The sequence below is a fragment of the Zootoca vivipara genome, chromosome 1, assembly GCF_963506605.1.
Source record: "Zootoca vivipara chromosome 1, rZooViv1.1, whole genome shotgun sequence".
Classification (NCBI taxonomy): domain Eukaryota; kingdom Metazoa; phylum Chordata; class Lepidosauria; order Squamata; family Lacertidae; genus Zootoca; species Zootoca vivipara.
Window position 1 is genome coordinate 113,751,204 of NC_083276.1, and position 20,303 is coordinate 113,771,506.

The 20,303-nt window shown below is 41.6% G+C and overlaps 1 protein-coding gene across 50 annotated transcripts in view; it reads left to right on the plus strand.

The window, feature by feature from the left end:
• The window catches only part of TTN (titin), a 307,843-nt gene that overhangs the window by 76,673 nt on the left and 210,867 nt on the right, over positions 1-20,303 (plus strand). For all 50 annotated transcript variants that reach the window (XM_035133990.2, XM_035134229.2, XM_035134116.2 and 47 more), the window contains 19 exons: positions 9,478-9,756; positions 10,852-11,415; positions 11,891-12,172; positions 12,277-12,555; positions 14,336-14,614; positions 14,713-14,991; positions 15,122-15,409; positions 15,544-15,822; positions 15,951-16,232; positions 16,345-16,623; positions 16,709-16,987; positions 17,092-17,370; positions 17,509-17,796; positions 17,930-18,208; positions 18,419-18,700; positions 18,798-19,076; positions 19,205-19,483; positions 19,589-19,867; positions 20,006-20,293. In XM_035133990.2, the coding sequence (XP_034989881.2) occupies positions 9,478-9,756; positions 10,852-11,415; positions 11,891-12,172; positions 12,277-12,555; positions 14,336-14,614; positions 14,713-14,991; positions 15,122-15,409; positions 15,544-15,822; positions 15,951-16,232; positions 16,345-16,623; positions 16,709-16,987; positions 17,092-17,370; positions 17,509-17,796; positions 17,930-18,208; positions 18,419-18,700; positions 18,798-19,076; positions 19,205-19,483; positions 19,589-19,867; positions 20,006-20,293 (5,622 nt within the window). The remainder of the gene's footprint in view (positions 1-9,477; positions 9,757-10,851; positions 11,416-11,890; positions 12,173-12,276; positions 12,556-14,335; positions 14,615-14,712; positions 14,992-15,121; positions 15,410-15,543; positions 15,823-15,950; positions 16,233-16,344; positions 16,624-16,708; positions 16,988-17,091; positions 17,371-17,508; positions 17,797-17,929; positions 18,209-18,418; positions 18,701-18,797; positions 19,077-19,204; positions 19,484-19,588; positions 19,868-20,005; positions 20,294-20,303) is intronic.

Consider the following 20,303-nt stretch of genomic DNA (forward strand, 5'->3'; position numbering starts at 1 on the left):
ATAAACGCAAATAGCCTTTTAACACTAGAAAAGAAAACACCACCTGACCCTGAGACAGCTACCTTTAAATATGAAACTGTACTTTTGAGAGTTCCTGCTTAATATTATTTTCAACACTGATATTTAAAAGAAGCATGATAATTTATACTTTAATAAATTGGTGCATTTATATACTCAGTTGTGCATACGCATGCTCTTATTTCTATATTTATGTGCTCAGTCTTTCATCAAAAATCTGTGGCTTTAGGCACCACATAATCCCAAAGCTGATGCTAATTACTAGGAATTGCTGAAGCTCCCAAAAATGTTAAAATTACTCTTCAAAATATAGAGCAGGTCTTGTAAAAAAACAACCTTGTAAATATGCCCGCCCCAATACCATCAACTTTTATCTGCGGTTATCATCACAGAAACTTATGTAGGGCAAAGAAGGAGGCTTTGCTTCGAAATGCAGAGCTGCTTGCCCAAGACATGCGTAACATGTTTTGTCAATTAGCTTGGATGATCTGTGGAAAGAAGCCTGTATGGCTCCTTTATCACAAGATCCTCAGAACGGAAATCTCACCGCCGCTGATTTCAAAATTACAAGTTTGATTCTGTTTCCAGCCAAGCCATTTTCAGTCTCAGTTGACTAGAAATTTCAGACAGTTTAGGCACCTGGTAACATACTAGGCATTTATATGTAAAACCTAAGGTAAGAGGTAAAAGGGGTGTGTGTGTTCTTTTGGAAACACTAAACTGACGCAATGGATATCACAGGGTATTTCAGCACTCTCAGTGTGCTGGCAGTAGGCATTAAAATAATATGCATGGCAGTTAAAATGTTTCAATAGTGTAAGAGTATGAGAGAAATGAAATTTCTGATCCAACATTGAGCTGGGTAGAAATTGCTCATAGCATTGTGTCCATTGTCATTCCCGATAGTTGACTAGCAGTTTTGGAGCAAATGAAGTGCAGCTATCCCAGCATATTAGGGAATATGCATTGAATGTATTGTATGGTCTGATGCTATCAGAAAACCCACAGTGTTTCACTCTGAAGAAGTTCAGCCACCATATCTGACCTCTCACAGTCACTTCCAGCTTGTAGTATCTTTGCAATTACTTCCTCTGTGGCCTGATCCTGTAAATCCAAACCGTTGGTTACAGTCAGAATTCATGGCCAAGTAGTTGTTATGAAAGCAAAGACCGGCAGCTGCACCTGTAGCATTGCATGCAACTAAGCCCTACTCAGAGTTGACCCATTTAAATTAATGGATGTAATTTAGTCATACCCATTAATTTCAGTTGGCCTGCTCTAAGTAGGACTAATGTTGGCTACAACTCCTAGCTTCCAAAGCTAGCATTTAAGCTATACACTTTTCCAGTGTCAACTCAGATGTCTTTTTTTCATAGTTACAGGGTATTTTAAAAAAAAGGATCGAAGGAGCTTTATTTGTTCATATTTGATGTTACATTTTAAAAGTCAATGTATATATTGTTTTAATAAAAGTTCAAAATACAATACTCGACTTTGGTTTTGTATTCTTCATTGAGCATAGTGATGAATTAATGATCGACCTTTAAAGAATGGTGGTATGTATGTGAAGGTCATAACCTTTATGCCCATCCTTCCAGACATATGAAACTAAAAACACATCATTTTTTTCTAGAGTTGAACAGAGGGTGAGATGTTGGGAAAGTTCTCTTTGTAATTGTCAAACAAGGAGCAGATAACTTACTCTGGCATTTAAATTGAAGAACGTGTACCAGTCATTTGCACACATGCTCAATTAATCATTAGTAGACACCTGCAGTGTTCTAACAGAGTACTTTAAATGTTTGTCGGGGGAATGTTGTATACCTGCAGTCTAGAGCCCCAAAGGTATAGAGAGGCCTCCCTAAAACCTTGAAGGTACACAAGACTCCCATGGTTCTCTGTGACAGAGACAAAGAGAATTCTGTGCTGCCAGGGATTCTTTTCCCTCATGGTTTTTAGGTAGAGCTTTATTGTTTGTTTTTTGATTTGTAAACCGTGCTATACCTGCAGGTCTCAGGGCAGTTACAACATAATATCACAATAATATAAAAACACATAATAAAGAAAGAAAATGTCTTTATTGTACCACTTGACCTGGAAGCAATAGCTGCAGAGTCCTCCTCATATCATAGTTTAATCATTTGTGGATCTTAATTGCCATTTTAGAAGAAGGGAGGAATTTGTAGTACAGTGGTGCCTTGCTTAACGAATGCCCTGCTTAACGAAATTTCTTAACGAAAGGTTTTTTCTAGTGGGGGTTGCCTCGCTAGACGAATTCGTTTTATGAAAAATTCGTCTAGCGAATCGCGGTTTCCCATAGGAATGCATTGAAATTCAATTAATGCGTTCCTATGGGCAAAAAAAAAATCGAAAACAATTCAATGCATTCCTATGGGATTCGCTAGACGAATTTTTCGTTATAAGAAAAGACCTGTGGAATGAATTAAATTCGTCTAGCGAGGCACCACTGTATTTAGTGTGGCCAAAGTGAGTGATTCTGTAAAAGTCCCGAAAACATGTCCGCCTCCCTACCATCAACTTTATCTGTGGTTATCATTGCAGAATCTTACATAGGGCAAAGACGGAAGCTTTGCTTCGAAACACAGAGCTGCTTTGTTTTGTAGAATTTGTAGAATTTGTAGAATTTGTAGTATTAAGTGTGGCAAAAGTGAGGGCATGGATTAGGAAGTCAATACCTAACTGATCCATGCCCCCATTGGAGGACTTACAGAAGCTCATGCACAAAACACCAGTGAGGGAACAGTGAAATGGCAGAGTCAACTGCCATAAGAAGAGTCAACAACTAATTGGCAGGGAAAGCCGAGTTGTTTCCTGACTACTTGTCTGCCTGGCACATGTGGACCATATGTGGACCACAGAGCAGCCTTAGGTCTTCTGATCAAGAGCTGAGAACCACCTGGCCTCTGAGTATTAAGAAGATGTTTTCCTTCCAGAGGAAGTCTATACTGCCTAGGCGACCTTATATGATCAAATACCTCTGGGTAGAAAAAGAAACACTGGCATTCTCAGTACTGAACCATATGGTTGATGGTCCGACTTGGCATAAAACAGTTGTCTGTGTCTTTGACTTGGAACTAGGTTTTGTTCTAAGATGTTCTAAGCTCTAGAACATCCTACCTTAGGGCTAATGTCCAACACCATAAATCTATTTCTACTGAAGTGCATTAGTTGTGCTTGACTGTTTAATTCAGTTGAAATGAATGGGATTTATGTTTCATTTATTTCAATGGTACTTAAGCATCTTTTTTTTCAGATATAAAACAGCCCCATAAAGCAAGCATTTTAAATGTTATTTATATTCACAAACTCAATAAGAATAATTGCTGAATCTACCTCCAGGTGTTAAGTGTATATAAGTCACACAAAACATACGTAGAAGATTATATACCAGTGTAAAAATTATAACAAGTTTAAATATTTATTATTGTGTGATATGTTACTGAATCCCTATCCCAATTAATATTTTCTTTATATTTTGACTTGGAGTGAGATTTCCTTTTCCATTAATAGAAGGGTTCCTTTCTTCTGCAGAAGTTTCTTTGTTCCAATGGAGGACCCCGCTGACAGAAAAAGTGAGAGATAATTTTTGTGGATTTCTCCTTCCCCTTGCATTCGCATGCCACAGGAGGGTTCTGCAAACTTGCTTGAGCAAATTTTCAGGGGGATGCAGGGTGAATCAGCAAAATTTCTTTTTCTCCCTTCTGTCAGCAGGAACGCCCCATAATGAGCATTCAGCTCACGGATCTGCAGCACCAATTTTTTGCTGTTTGTTTTTTTAAGAGAGTACTTAAATCATCAAACATTTTTTTGCAGACTCTTGTATCTCCTAGATCAGCATTCCTCAGCCTGGTATCCTCCAGATGTCTGAGGCTCTCAGCTCCCATCATCCCTGACCAACAACCATACTGGTTGGAGCAGATGGAAATTGTAGTCCAAAACATCTGTAGAACAGCAGGATAGGGAAGACTGCCCTCAATGGGGAACTTGTGGCCTTCCAGACTTTGCTACATTTCAATTCCCATCAGTCCCAGCCACAATGGCTAATGTTCTAGAATGATGGGAACTGTGATTTTCCTTTTTTTTTGAACATCTGAGTCTGTCTATACATAATAAACATCAACCTATGTTTAATTGCTGTATTAATCTGTGCTGTATTATGCCTTCAGTTTATATGCAGATATTCCCCAATATTCATGCACTGATTAAATGGGAAATTGTCAGTACAATGGTACCATACCTTGGTACTCAAATGGCTTGGTTCCCAAACAAATCGGCTCCCGAACGCCACAAATCTGGAAGCAAGTGTTCTGGGTTGTGAACGTTTTTCGGAAGCTGAACATCCGATGCAGCAGACAAGTGGCTTCTGATTGCCTCTTCTGATTGCAAGGGCCAATCAGAATCCATGCCTTGGAAATCGAATGTTTCGGAAGTTGAACGTCCTTCCGGCACGGATTACGTTCAACTTCTGCGGTACCACTGTATAAACTGAATCCTAAAATAATGTACACCCTTTGATTCAAGGTATATTTTAAAATATATGAATGTTTTAATCACCTTGCAGCATTACAAAGTGTTGTTCTAACATGATAATTGATTGATAGTATCTGGTAGATACAAGATGAATTTTTCAAGAAAGCATTTTAGTAAAATGTAAATAATTTTTTCCCCATACAGAGATTTCTAGCTCTATTATTGTGTCTTCTGAGGAAGAAAGAACTGAGAGTTACACCAGCGGCCTACAATTATCTGATAGAGATAAAACACTTGAACTCATGCCTGAAAATCCAGTTTATTCTAGCAGTTTAGAGGTGAAAAGGGAGAAGAGCAATGTCCCAACCTTCCTCAAGCATGTGTCAAATGTTGAAATAAGTTTAGGAGATTTGGCTAGACTTTCTGTTGTAGTTACTGGGGATCCAAAACCACAGATACAATGGTATTTCAATAGTGTTAGGCTGACATCATCTGCAGACTATAAGGTTGTGTTTGATGATGAAAACTATAGCCTCATTATTCTCTCCACAAAATTTGACCATGAAGGGGAATATACTTGCATTGCTAGTAATATCCATGGAGAGACGGCCTGCTCTGCTTATCTCAAGGTCAATCCGAAGGGAGATGAAAGGGAACTGGAGGCAGAATTCTCTACAGAGAAGACAGGAAGTCCTCGACCTCCATACTTTGTTAGGAAGCTAGACCCTGTTCAGTGTGCACAAGGTGCTCCTGCTGTGTTTGAGTACAAAGTGGCTGGGGATCCACCTCCAGAGATTCAGTGGTTTAGGGGAAAGGACCAGATTTTCTCCTGTGCACAATACACTATCACTCATAATCAAGATGGTTCTGGGTCACTAATGGTGAATAACTGCCAGGGAGCCGATGGTGGCTTATACATCTGTAAGGGAACCAACCTCATAGGTGAAGCCTCCAGCAGTGCAGAACTTCTAGTTCTCTTAGACGTGCCTGGAGGGGCTCCATATAAGGGGCAGAAGAGTAAACAGAAAACACGCACCAAGTCATATAAAGAAACTGTAAGTGACGAGGCTACCGTCTCACGGATATATGCCGTTAAACTACCTGGTGATGATAGGCATGATGGGCAGCATGTGATGTATACAATTGGAACTGAAGATAGGCACTCACTACATAGTGAAGAGGTAGATGTTTTGCAGGTGGCTTCCTACTCAACAGCTACTGTACAGCAGGAAGCCCTTCTTACCCAACAAGTAGCCTTGCTTGAGTCTCACAAAGTTGGAGAAATTGCAGATCCATCTTCTCAGGCCAATGGAAAGGTGGCTTCTTCAGCTTTTACCACAGGTGAGGTGAAGGAGCACCCCAGTTTCCTAGAGCAACACTCTGAACCAATTCAAAGCCCACCAATAGTCGAATTGCCGGGCTCCCTGTGCCACCGAGTTTCTGACCTCTGTTTACCTGTTGTGGAGGAAATAAGCCAAGAAGACAAAGAAAAGGGGCTGCAAAGCAAGCTTCCAGAAATGTCCAGGCCAACGCCAGCTATAGAGCAAACATCTCAATTTGCCTCCATTATATCTGAGGAGAAATATGTGGTAAGCCCCAGTGAGTCTGCTGTATTCTCAGTCCCAGGAGCTGAGGAAGTTATTGAAACCAGTGAGCCTAAACATGCAGTGTGTGTTCCTAGAATTGAGGGCATCCAAGAATTGTCCAAGGAAAGTTCTTTGGCAGACCACACACACAAGTGGGAGAATGTCACACCAGCTAAAGAACGAGGCAGCTTTTTTCAGTCTGTTGTAGCAGCAGAACAGTGCAAGATAAGTGAAGCTCATGCTGAGGCAATTGATTACGCTGATTCACCTGCAGAAGTTAGTCCAACCCAAGAATCATCCAATGTATTACACGTGGCTACAATTGCCTCCGAACAGATGTTCCCCAAAGAGTCCGTCTTGGATGCAACCATTGCAGAGCAGCAGAAGGGCTCACTGGAACAGGACAGGCTTGTCCAAACAGCTCTGGTTGCTGAAGAAAAGCAGCAGCTCTCTGATGAACACACTGATGACCTTCCCAGGTTAGACTGCACGGTGGTAGCAGAAATCCAAAGAGAGGGTGAAAAGCCACTGCATTTGCCTGTTGTACGTGGACAAGGCTCACTTCCTAGAGAAGAGCATTTTAGTTCTGAGGTGCCCCTGGAAGATGAGGCGCTGTCTAGGAAAAGCCCATGTTTGCTACACTGCTTAGTAACAGAAGAACAAGTCTCCACCTCTTGTGAAGATGCTAAGCAGTTTCCTCCTCTGGCAGAGGCAGTTAGCATTCAGGTCACCCAGGAGCCCATTTCTGTGTTGCATCTCCAAACGAGCCAAACTGAGCAAGTGTTGCCTAAGGAAGGCATCTTGGCTGTACAAGAACCTGAACCCCAAAATGCTTTGCAGAAAGCTGAAATAATGCACAAACGTGCTGTGGCGTCTGAGGAAAAAACCCAGATAGCTGCCGAGGCGCTAGAGGCCTTTCAGAGTGGCATTGCTAGAGAATACCCTGTGGCTATAGCGGAGCCTCAGCTTCATAAGTGTCTGACCACTGTGGCTGAGGAGATGCTTCTGCCCAAAGAGGAAATCCTCCCCGAAGCAGGAAAAGAGCAGAAAGCTACCCTGGGGAAGGAAGACTTTCAAACAGTGATGCAGGTATCTGATGTGACTGAAGAGAGGGTCTTGGATGTAGGACATGCTGAGCCATTTGAGGCTGTTCAGGCCACGAGTTGTGAGGTGGTGTCTGAGCCCAGGTTGCCTTCAGAATCCACCTGCGTTGAGGAGCAAGGTGTTCCAATAGAGAGCATCGATCTCTTGGAAGCCACAGAGCAAGAATTTGCAGCCCGCATCCAAGAAGGTCAGTCGGTCAGGCTCCCGTTGTTATTGGAGGAGAAACAGCCATTAAAGGAAGAGCACTTGGACCAGATCGCAAGGCCAGATGCTGAGAACGTAAAGGCCCAGAAGCAGCTGCGGCTGCTTATGGATGTGCCTGAAACATGGGAAAGCAAAGTGCTTCGGAAAGAAGAAGAACTTGCAGCTGAGACTCCAGTATGTTGTAGCTTAGATACGAAGGCTCAGATCAGAAGGGCCCTGAAAGTAGCTCTGACAAATGAACAGCACTTATTTCCATCGGATGCTTTAGATGCTATTGAGAGCTTTCAAATAAAAACTGCAACAGTGATCAAAGAACCTAAACATGCAACATGCACTTGCCTTATAATCTTGGGAAGTTCCAATACTGCAGAAATAACTCTCTCTCTAGATGGAATATATTTTCAGACAGCTGATTTCAAAAGCGAATTGCAAGCTGCTTTGCATTGCATCATATACGACGAGAAACACGTTCTGACAGCAGAAGAACCCAGTGCCATAGCAGAACCTAAACACCACAAGTTGCTTACTTCTTGTTCACCTTCCAAACTAATGCAGTCTGCTACTGTAACCGAGACACCTGTTCAGCAACAATCTGTCAGTAATATGGTTGGTTCACCTGAGCCACATCATGCTTACCTGAGTACTGAATCAGAAATGCAGGAGGAGCAACTTGTGTCTATTCAAGAAGTCCAAACTATTGCTCTACGTGAGCACATTAAAGATGTAGGTACAACCACACTCACCCTTGATATTCCTGTAGCAGCAGCCCCAGCTGAGAGGCTAATAGATGCTCTAAAAGTGAAAGAGAGAAAGGAAGAACTTTTTGAGGAATATGAAGAGGAGGCACATGTAGTTCAGGCTAGCAAACGAGAAGACAGTCTAGTGAGCCGGGATTGTCCCATCATGCGCCAAAGTTTTATAGACACTGTTGTTGAAGAAGGTGACAGTGTAAGTCTTACTTCCATTATAGAAAATGTGAAAGTGGTGAATTGGTATTTTGGGGATAAGCTGGTATCTTCAGGAAATGAGTTCAAGTGCTTGCAAGATCACGACACATACACACTAGTAATCAACCAAGCATTCAAGGAAGTGCACCAAGGAGAATACACCTGTGAGGCTCTGAATGAAGGCGGGAAAACAACAACAGCAGCAAAACTCACAGTTGTAAAAAGAGGTTGGAATATGGGGATAAAATATTGCTTTCCTATTTTCACTCCTTTGCTAACTGACTAGAACACACATATACATATTTGTATCTCTAGTAGCATTTTGGATACAGATATAAGAAGTATATAAACTTCAGCTGTGCATCACCAAACTAATCACAGATTCTCCACTTTTTTGTTTCCTCTTTATAACTTTTATTTCTTTAAATATATTTCTTATTCACCACACCTTTTATTTGCATTTTGCACTTTTTGATACTGAAACAAAATTAACTTTTGTTTCATGAATGATTGTTAAATAAAACTATTTGTAATTTCAGATTTTTTAAAAAAGAGCGCATGTCTTCGCAGCACTTTCATCCCCATATCCATAGAGCAACTAGGTTCACTCTTCCTTTTCATTGCTACAATAAAGATGCAATCCTAAACACGCTTACTAGGGAGGAAGCCCCACTGAGCCCAGTGAGACTTGCTTCTGAGTAGAAGTGCAAGGGATTGCACAGCACGTCGTAGAAGTCATTGCACCATTCTAGCATAATGTCACACATTTCATGTTGAAAATGTTCTGGTACAACCTGGTATAATTTCATATATCATGTTGTTTGCATGCCTTTGGTAGTAAGTAGCACATCAGAGTATCTTCAGAGTTCCATTATGCACTGCAATGTATGTAGCCCTCTGGTAGACTGAGCACTGCTTTCGGTTTGCTTTCACCTCTGACAACCATTTTTCTTTACAGCCACTTTCCTTGGATAGCTCATGAAACCACACATCTCATTTCTGTTGGTCACTTTATTAACAGTGTTTTGGAATGTACACTTATGAGCACCATACATGCTATTAGTATTGCAATATCCACATGAACGTGGATGGTTGTAACCCCATTATTCTTTCACTTTTAACTTCAGTTGGACCCATACTGAGGAGAAGGCTGGAATCCCAAGAAGTCGCTGTGAACCACCTTGCCAAGTTCACCTGCGAGATCGAGATGGCGCCAGACGTACGGTTTCAATGGTACAGAGCCGGTCGGGAAATCTATGATGGCGACAAGTATACCATACACACCGCTAATTATACATCCACTCTTCAAATCTCGAGACCGCAAGTAGTTGACTGTGGCGAATACAGCTGCAAAGCTTCCAATAAGTATGGCAGCGTAAGCAGCAAAGCAACCTTAACGGTAACTGGTAAGTGTGAGACATGAACCCCGTGCTGCTTCCTTGTTGGGTAACTGAACGCGTTCACCGTTAGTATGTTGTAACATGCATCTAGGGCCAATGGTATTGACTAGCAGACCAAGGATTTCCATTTCTGTGCATATAGATATAGAAGAAAATACCAGGTATTTGGCCCCCAGGTTCAACGTACATATCCAGGAGCAAAAAATATATTTCCATCGGAAGCTGAGTCAAAGAACAGAACTTAGGATATGGTCAAATTTCCCATTTGTAATTATTATTATTATTATTGAACTCTTTTAAGCATGGAGGGAAACTCTAGTTCATTTCAGATGTGCACCATTTGGTACAAGCACACATACTACAAGCACCTCTCTCTAGTGATGGAAGAACTGCAGTTGGCGAAGGAGATTGTAGGCAAGAACTTCCACACTTAAAGCATTTCACTCTGGGATCGGGAGGAGAGAAGAATGCAGCAAGGGCATGGATTGTGCCCAGAGGCATTTGAAATGTCTTTTGATTCCATCATATTCACCTATAAACATTCTCTCTTAAATGCCTTAAGCTTCTCAAAAAGGCTATGGTATTAACTGAGTCGTCTGATCATGATTTTGCTTGGATGCAGTTGATTTTATTTACTCTTTGAGATCCATGCTTACAGAAGTAGTGGGCGGCGGGAGCCATCTTGAAGTGAATAAAAGGATGCATAATGGCATTGCTCTTTTAAAAAGATCTCTCTAGGCCTTTTTATTACTATAATAATTGCCTATACCTTTCATCTTACTAAAATCTATATTGCTGGTTAATTCATGACATGCACTTCAAATCGTCACATGTAAACCTAATTTCATGACTAAATAACTCTTTAAAACTGCTCTTTTAGATAACAAATAACTCTTGATAGATGGCCTTTAAAACTAGATTATCCTGATGGTTTACTGGATGTATTGAGTCTTGGGAATTTTTACTGCCCATTATTTCTAGGCAATTTAATGTGTGTATATGGAGACAGCATTTCTGTCTCCTTTCTTTGGTGCTGGGGTGTGGGCGAAAGGTTGCTGTATTGGCCAAGTCAATGTCAACTTTGCCCCCTTTCTTTTGCAGAAGCGTTTCCTCCAACCTTTCTAACCAGACCCGAATCTATCACTACTTTTGTGGGTAAGAGTGCCAGGTTCCTCTGTACAGTGGCAGGCACCCCTGTAATCGACACAGTGTGGCAGAAGGATGATGCCGCCATTTCTTCCACAGAACATTGCAAGATTTCAGCTTCTGAGAATAAGCACAGTTTAGAGATTCCACGCCTCACAGTAAATGACAGGGGGGTGTATACTTGCAAAGCCTCAAACAAATTTGGAGCAGACATCTGCCAGGCAGAAATAGCTGTGATTGATAAGCCACGATTTGTCAAGGAACTGCAGTCTGTTCAGTCTGCAGTCAATAAGAAGATACATCTTGAATGCCAAGTGGATGAAGACCGGAAAGTCACAGTATCCTGGAGCAAGGATGGAAACCGAATACCTCCAGGCAAAGATTACAAGATTTGCTTTGAAGACAAGATAGCATCACTTGATATCCCTCTGTCTAAACTTAAAGATTCAGGAACATATGCATGCACTGCGGCAAATGAGGCTGGAAGTAGCTCTTCTTCGGCCACTGTAACAATCAGAGGTAAGGAAATTGTCGGTCTGCTAAACTTGGTGCCATTCATGTCCTGTTGTGTATATTTGTTAGTCCCAAATAACGAAGAAGCAAGAGGTAACATTAAGAAGGAAAAAGCTAATCATAGCACATTTCTCCAAGTGTGGTGTGGTGTTTCTTTGTAAAAAGAAAAGCTGTAGTCTTTTTCACTCGTCTTTGTGTCTTTACTAAAGCTTATTGTCTGACTTTCCTTAAATGTGCAAACTTTATTCCAGTGTTGACTAAAACTGTCATTTATTTATTTTTCCACCCTAGGTGGTTCTTTAGAGAAGTCCTGGTTACCATGATAAAAAGCAGAATTAAAGAGCAATGGCAGGAATTGGAGTTTTGTCCTAGATAGATATCTGCATGCTTCTCAGTAGCTTGTCTTTGCAATCGTCCTATCAAATCGATCTTCTTAAGGTGTTATATTTCAGGCTTCTTTCTTTCTGAACTTTTCTTCTAGAGCCACCATCATTCCTGAAGAAAGTGGACCCCTCTTACTTGTTGACTCCTGGAGAGTCAGCACATCTTCAGTGCAAAATCAAAGGGTCTCCTGAGATCCAGGTGACATGGTACAAAAATAACAAAGAAATTAGAGAGAGCGACACACAAAGGATGTCTTTTGCCAATAACGTGGCTGTGCTAGATATTACCAATGTGAAAGTTGATGACAGTGGAAGTTACTCGTGCGAAGCAGCTAATGATGCTGGCAGTGACAGCTGTAGTACTGAGATTGTTGTCAAAGGTTTGTTCTTAAACCCAGGGATGCTTTCTTTTCAAGGTGCTCTGTTCTGTTGCAAGCGTACTATCAGTCACTAATTCTTTATTCATGCTTTGATGATTTTATAGAGCCTCCCACTTTCATCAAAACTCTTGAGCCGGGCGACATAGTGAGAGGAATGAATGCCACTCTTCATTGTGAGGTTTCTGGTACTGGACCATTTGAAATCAGTTGGTTTAAAGACAGGAAACAAATACGCAGTAGTAAAAAATACAGGTTGACTTCCCAAAAGTCTCTTATCTCTCTGGAGATTTCTTCATTTAATAGTGCAGATGTTGGTGAATACGAATGTTCCATAGCGAATGAAGTTGGAAAATGTGTTTGCAGTGCAACATATATACTAAAAGGTTAGTGAGCAAGCGAACAAACAAAACCTATTTTTAACATAGTGCAAAAGGAGAAAATAACTCTTTTGTGGAAACGAGTTTTTCTTTTTTAGTTGTCTCCTTTCCTTTCCTTCTCTTTCTGTGTCTTGTTGCTTCTTGGAATCTTTTCTGATATTCTTGAACGCAGGAATAAAGGCAGAGAACAGATTTCATTGAAATTAATTCCCAAGCAAGAGGCTGCTTTACACATGTTTTAGGGGTGAAAGGTGACCTTACTTTTCAAAACAATATGCGGACCAGAACAAAGCCATCCTTTTAAAATTTATACTTCTCTGAATTTTGCAATGCAGTGTTCCAGCCAGGAAATGAATACTAAAATGGAAAATAGTTTTGAAAAATAGTGAATATTGGGCGACATAGCATTAAAAATGTGTGTAGTAGAAGAAATTCACACTAAAATGCTGATAAGTTTTCACGAGGACTTCTTTTAAAAACTGTAAACTGATGTGGAAATGTGAGGACTCTATTTAAGACTTTAAAAAAGAGGAACTGATAGGTTTGCCAATCCCTACACATGATATGTAAAGAGTTTATTGCTTCTGTCAGTTTGCATACAAATGTAAAACCTACCCAAGTCAGAATTCTAATTTGCAATGCTAATGCATCTTTTCACCTCCCATCCCCATTATCAGTACCCCAAGTTCCACCAAGTAATAAAAGGGGAGCCCAAAGGCAATTCATATATTAAAAATGCTCTTAGCACGCCTATGATTGGTCTGTTAGCCTTTCCTTTGATAAGTACAAAGGTAAAGGGACTCCTTACCGTTAGGTCCAGTCGCAAACGACTCTGGGGTTGCAGTGCTCATCTCGCTTTATTGGCTGAGGGAGCCGGCGTACAGCTTCCAGGTCATGTGGCTAGCATGACTAAGCCACTCCTGGCGAACCAGAGCAGCACATAGAAACGCTGTTTACCTTCCCGCCAAAGTGGTACCTATTTATCTACTTGCACTTTGACGTGCTTTTGAACTGTTAGGTTGGCAGGAGCAGGAACCGAGCAACGGGAGCTCACCCTGTTGCGGGGATTCAAACCGCCAACCTGATTGGCAAGCCCTAGGCTCTGTGGTTTAGACCACAGCGCCACCCGCGTCCCATATAAGTATAGTGCCAGGTAAATCAGAGGGATTCCAACATAAAGCATAGCCAAAAGGCAAAATCTCTACTCCTGACTTCCTTGCGAGATGTAAGCCTTGGTGCCCAGTAAAAGAATTCCTCTTTTACTCTTCCCAGTCCCCTCATTTATACCAGTAGTGGGGAGCCTGTGGCCCTCCAAGTGCTGCTGAACTACAATTCCCATCAGCCCCAGCCAGCATGGCCAATTTGTAGTTCATCAACATCTGGAGGACCAAAAGTTCTCCACTCCTGGTTTACATCAATGATGGGGAGCCTGTAGCCCTCCAGATGTTGTTGGACCCAATAATTCCTGGCCATTTGCTAATGGTATGGGAGTTGGAGTACAATATCTAGAGAGCCACAGGTTCCTTACCTCTACTTCACCGGGATTAATTTGCCTGCTGTCAAATAGAATACATTTACTTATTGCTCAACAAATAATGGTTCCTCCATCTCCAGAATGAAATGGTCTATTTCCCCCTAACATTCAGAGGTAGAAATCCATAAAAGATGCTGCCATTGTGTCCAGAAGGCAATTTGTTTTCTTTAAAAAACCTGAAATGCAGCACCAAGCACCATGTGATGCAATAATGATAGATAAGGGTTTTTCTTCCTTTCTTTTTCAAATTAGAACCTCCCTCTTTCATTAAGAAAATCGAAGATGTTACTGCACTTGCTGGGGATGAAGTTTTCTTACAGGCAGCTGTGAGAGGCTCAGCTCCTATTTCTGTCACTTGGATGAAGGGGAAAGATGTTATTAAAGAAGATAACAAAGTCAAAGTGACCTTCGAAAATGGCATTGCAACTTTGCAAATCTCAGATGTCCAGATTAGTTCTGGTGGCAAATATACATGTCTGGCTGAGAATGATGCCGGAAGCCAAACATGTTTTGGAGAATTAGCAGTTAAAGGTCAGTGTAGGAGCACTTTAAGATCACACAATTCTTCATGTACACAGGCAGATTGTTCGCATTAGCTCTATAATGACCACTGTTTAATTCTGTTATAGAGCCTGCTACCATTGTTGAGAGAGCTGAATTCATTCAGGTGACAGCAGGAGACCCAGCAACTCTGGAATACACTGTGGCAGGCACTCCAGAGCTAAAAACGAAATGGTTCAAAGACGGAAAGCCTCTGGCTTCTAACAAAAAGTATAGAATCAGTTTTAAGAACAATGTTGCCCAGTTGAAATTCTACACCGCCGAATTGCACGATACTGGCGAAATCACCTTTGAAGTTTCAAACGATGTTGGACGCAGTTCGTGCACTACCTCATTTACTGTATTAGGTTGGTAATCCAGTAATGCTACTGCCATTTAGATGGTAGAACAATCAGAAGGTGGGAGGGGGGAAGGGACACTCCTAAAACACTCTTTTTGATATATTGGCTTTCTTTTCTTTGCTGTGCCTTGGAACAGATCGCACCCTTCCTCCATTCTTTACCAAACCTCTGCGGAACGTCGATAGCGCGGTTGGTGGCTCCTGCCACTTTGACTGCAAAGTATCAGGTTCTCTTCCCATAAAAGTGTCTTGGTTTAAGCATGACAAAGAGATCACTGCCAGCGCCAAGTATGCAATACACTACGAAGAAGGTTCAGCATCTTTGGACATCAAACACCTGGATAGCAATGACGCAGGGGTGTATTCCTGTAGAGCTACTAACTCTGCAGGGGGCAAAGAAAGCCATGGAACTTTAACGATAAAAGGTTTGACATCTTCTTTTGCATTCTCTTCTCAGTATCTCTTTTAACCGTCCTTTTTATTTTTTCCCTTTTAACTCCTCGCTACATTAAGTTGCACTACTGATTCTTTCCAACTCTTTCTTTCAAACAATGTGTAGAGCCACCTAGCTTCGTGACAGAGCCAGAGTCTCAGGAAATATCTCCCGGGTCCATAGTGCGTTTGAAGAGTACATTTAAGGGAACAGCGCCACTCTCTGTACAATGGTTTAAGGGTGATGCTGAGCTAACAACCGGCGGAGCTTGTTACATCATGACTGAAGCTTTGTCGAGTTACTTGGAGCTTTACGCTGTGAAACCTGCTGATTCGGGCGCCTATTCTTGCAGAGTCAGCAACGCGGCTGGTTCAGCCTCCTGCAGTGCGAACTTGTTTGTCAAAGGTTTGGACAACTCTTTCTCTTATGACGATATGCTTGGGTGGCGATTTGAGGTTTTTTTGCCCGCTGCCTCTTATTTTTCCTTAACCTCTTTCTACAACTCTTCTTAATAACATTCTTTAATTCCACAGAACCCGCTACTTTCGTGGAAAGACTTGAGCCATCGCATTTGATTAAGAAAGGAGAATACGCCCAATTAGAATGTAAAGTAACAGGCACACCTGAAATTAAAATCTCTTGGTTCAAGGATGACAGGGAAATTAAAGACAGTGCCAAACACAAGATGACTTTGGTGGGCTCCACAGCAGTTCTCAAACTCCTGGATGTCACTCTTGAAGACTGTGGTGAATATACATGTGAGGCAAAAAATGATGCTGGGAAAGATACGTGCAGTAGTGTCGTGGTTGTAAAAGGTGTGTGCAAAAGTAACCCCTCCGCTCAATTTTCTCAGCAAGTCTTTCGAGCCTTTAAAAGGTCCCAGAACCAATTAACCACCCCACTCTTTCTTTCTGCCTTGTGCTACAGAGTCACCTTACTTTGTCAAGGAATTTGAACCAAGGGAAGTGTTAAAAGACTCAGATGTGATACTGGAATGTGAGGTCTTAGGTACCCCTCCGTTTGAGGTCTATTGGTTAAAGGACAACAAACCTGTGAGGAGCAGTAGAAAGCACAGGATAAGCATTGAGAATTCCTTGATTAGCCTCCAAGTTTTCAAGTTTGACTCTTCAGATGCAGGAGAATACCAGTGCAGGGTAACAAACGATGTAGGAAGCTGTGTCTGTAGCTCTGAGTTGGCTCTGAAAGGTCAGTGCTGCCTGGAAAATATAATAATTTTATTTTGATGTTTAGTTGAGGCTAATACTCACCAAGGCATCTATTCTTTCAATAGAACCCCCACAATTTGTGAAGAGGATTGAGAACATTAGCTCCCTTAGAGGAGGCACAATAGTGTTTCAAGCAACTATTAAAGGTTCCGTGCCTATAACAATCTCTTGGCTGAAAGATAATGATGACATTGTTGAAGACGATAACACCAAAATGACCTTTGTGAACAATGTGGCCACTCTTATGATCAGGGGCATAGAAGTGAAGCACGATGGGAAATACTTTTGCCAGGCTAAAAATGATGCTGGAATCCAAAGATGTTCTGCTTTACTAACAGTAAAAGGTTTGTAGAGCTTCCTCCCGCCTCCTTAATTTATAGCATCGTGTTTTGCTAACGTCTACATTTCAAGTCACCAAGACTCATATTTGCTCCTGTATTTATCACAGAGGCAGCCACCATCACTGATAAAGCTGTTTCAATTGATGTCACGGAGGGCGACCCAGCCACATTGCAGTGTAGATTTTCAGGAACAAAAGATATTACTGCCAAGTGGTTCAGAGATGGAAAGGAGTTGACTTTGGGACACAAATATAAAATCAGTGTTACCGATACAGTCTCTATGCTAAAGATTGTTTCTACAGAAAAGAAAGATAGCGGCGAATACACATTTGAGGTTTCAAATGATGTCGGAAGCAGCAGCTGTAAAGCTAGCATTAATGTCTTAGGTTTGTACTGTGTATCCCTCTTCTCTTGGAGGTGGGTGGGTGCTGGCCACAACTGCAATTCTTAATTTCTTTTTATGCCAAAGGCAAGCAAAGTGGCAGCCTAATCTAATGTATATCTTTTTGGTTTGTCTTGGGTAGATCTGATCATACCGCCTAAATTCACCAAAAAGCTAAAGAAAATGGATAGCATTAAAGGCTCTTTTGTTCACCTTGAGTGTATAGTGTCTGGTTCACATCCAATAAGTATCCAGTGGTACAAGGATGGCCAAGAGATAACTGCTAGTGAAAAGCACAAGTATTCTTTCCATGATAACATGGCATTCTTGGAGATCAACCAGCTTGAAGGCGCAGACAGTGGATCTTATACCTGCGAGGCAACAAATAAAGCTGGAAGCAACCAATGCAGTGCACATTTAACCGTCAAAGGTTTGGACATCTTGTACTTTTTCCTCCTAGGTGGCAGACATATTTGCCATGTCGCTTTGATTCTGGTTTTTGTTTATAGTTCCAAAATGAATGACCTCCCTCTTTTCCTCGTCTTTCTCCCCACTCTTTGTAGAACCCCCATGCTTTGTTGAAAAGCCACAGTCACAAGATGTGGTACCAGCTGCCAGAGTCCAGCTCAAAGCTCTCGTGAGCGGCACGCCTCCCATACAAATAAAGTGGTTCAAAGATAGCAAAGAACTCCTTTCAGGAGCTTCTCGCTCAGTTTACAAAGATGACACTTCAAGCGTGCTGGAACTCTTTTCAGCCAAGACATCTGATTCAGGGAACTATATCTGCCAATTAAGCAATGACGTCGGGACAACAACCTGCAAGGCAACTCTTTTTGTGAAAGGTCTGCATTTTTACATCCTGGGTTATCAGTTGCAATTTGCGCAGCTCAATCCTATGCATGTCTACTTGAGTGTAAGTCCCACTGTGTTAGATGGGGATTACACTAAGTATGTGCATAGGATTGCAATCTACCTTAGGTTTTTTTGGTTGGTTTGTGTTTTTTTAAAACCAATTACTATTTTCTAAATAATTATTTTTAATTTTATTTTAGAGCCCCCTAGGTTTCTTCAGAAGCCTAGCCCTGTAGTAGCTTTGAGGAAAGGACAGTCTACCACTTTTGAATGCCAGGTAGAGGGTACACCGGAAATCCGTGTCCTTTGGTACCTTGATGGGAACGAAGTGCTGGACCATGCTAAATATGGAGTCTCGTTTGTAGACAACATGGCGACTTTTAAAGTTTCCAATGCTAAAGTGGAGGATAGCGGGACCTACATCTGCGAGGCCCGCAATGACGCAGGTAGTGAGACTTGCAGCATTGAACTGAAAGTGAAAGGTTAGTTGCTAAGAATTCATTTTCTAGTTCCCTCAACCATGCGGTTGGGTTTCCCCCTTTATTTCTGAGGTTGCTTTGTTTTCTTCTACTACTTTAGAACCTCCAACATTTGTAAGGGAGCTAAAACCTGTGGAAGTAGTAAGAACCTACGATGCTGTGTTAGAGTGTGAAGTCACAGGGACACCTCCGTTTGAAGTGACGTGGCTGAAGAACAACAACGAGATCCGAAGTAGCAAGAAGTACACCATGACTGACCAGCAATCTGTTTTTGCCCTTCATATCATGAACTGTGATGTTCAGGATGCCGGCGAATACCAGTGCATTATTTCAAATGAAGGGGGCAGCTGTTCCTGTAGCACAAAAGTCAGTTTGAAAGGTCAGTTAAGTAATCATAGTAGGGAAAAAGCCTAAGAAACATTCAGTTTGTTCTCTCACCACCTTTAGCAAATTTTAAGCCTCACCCAGGTTTCATTCCGGCTTTTTTTATATTTTAAATAAACACAGAACCCCCATCCTTCATCAAGAAGTTAGAAAACATCCACGCTGTTTTGAAGAGCTCTGCGGTATTCCAATGCACTGTGGCTGGTTCTCAGCCTTTAACAGTGTCTTGGATAAAAGACGAAAGAATCATCGAAAACGATGACAGCTTCCACATTACGTTTGAAAACAATGTGGCGAGACTGAAGATCAGGCATGTTGACCTCGGTCACAGCGGGAGATACACCTGTCAGGCAAAGAATGAGTCAGGAGTTGAGAAGTGTTTTGCTTTACTTTTAGTGCAAGGTTTGTGAGTTTTGATTCCTATTTTGATTCCTCAGTAAGCACCAGTCTTCTGCCGGTTACTCATCGGAAGACGTCAATATATTTGTGTTTCTATTCTTACTCCAGAACCTGCTCAGATCTTAGAAAAAGCTAAATCAATTAAAGTTACGGAGAAAGACCCGGTGACTCTAGAATGCACTGTGGCTGGAACGCCAGAGCTTCAAGTAAAATGGTCCAAAGATGGCAAACAACTCATGCCCAGTAGATATTACACCATGAGCTTTGACAATAATGTGGCTAGGTTCAGGATTGAATCCATTATGAAGGAAGACAGCGGCACATACACCTTTAAGGTCGAAAATGAGTTTGGAAGCAGTACCTGTGAGGCTACTTTGTCTGTACTAGGTTTGTATTTTGTTTGGTCAAAATGGAGCATGTTCTTTTTCCCATCAACATTTTAATTGCCTGTGTGTTTTTCATGAAGAAGAAAAACTAAAGCAAGGAATCTGATGCTACTTGCCTTCTTCCCTCCCTTCTGGGCAGATCAAGCAATCCCTCCTTCGTTTACCAAAAAATTGCCAAGAATGGATAAAATTCTGGGATCATCTATTCATATGGAGTCCAGAGTCTCTGGCTCACTCCCAATTACTGCAAAATGGTTTAAAGATGGAAAAGAGATACCCGAAAGTGCAAAATACAGGCATCTGTGCCATGAGAACACTGTATCGCTCGAGGTTAATTACCTAGAGTTGACAGATTCTGGAAATTATACTTGCAGCGTAACAAATGTTGCAGGAAGCGACTCATGTAGCGCCGTCTTAACTGTGAAAGGTTTGGATTT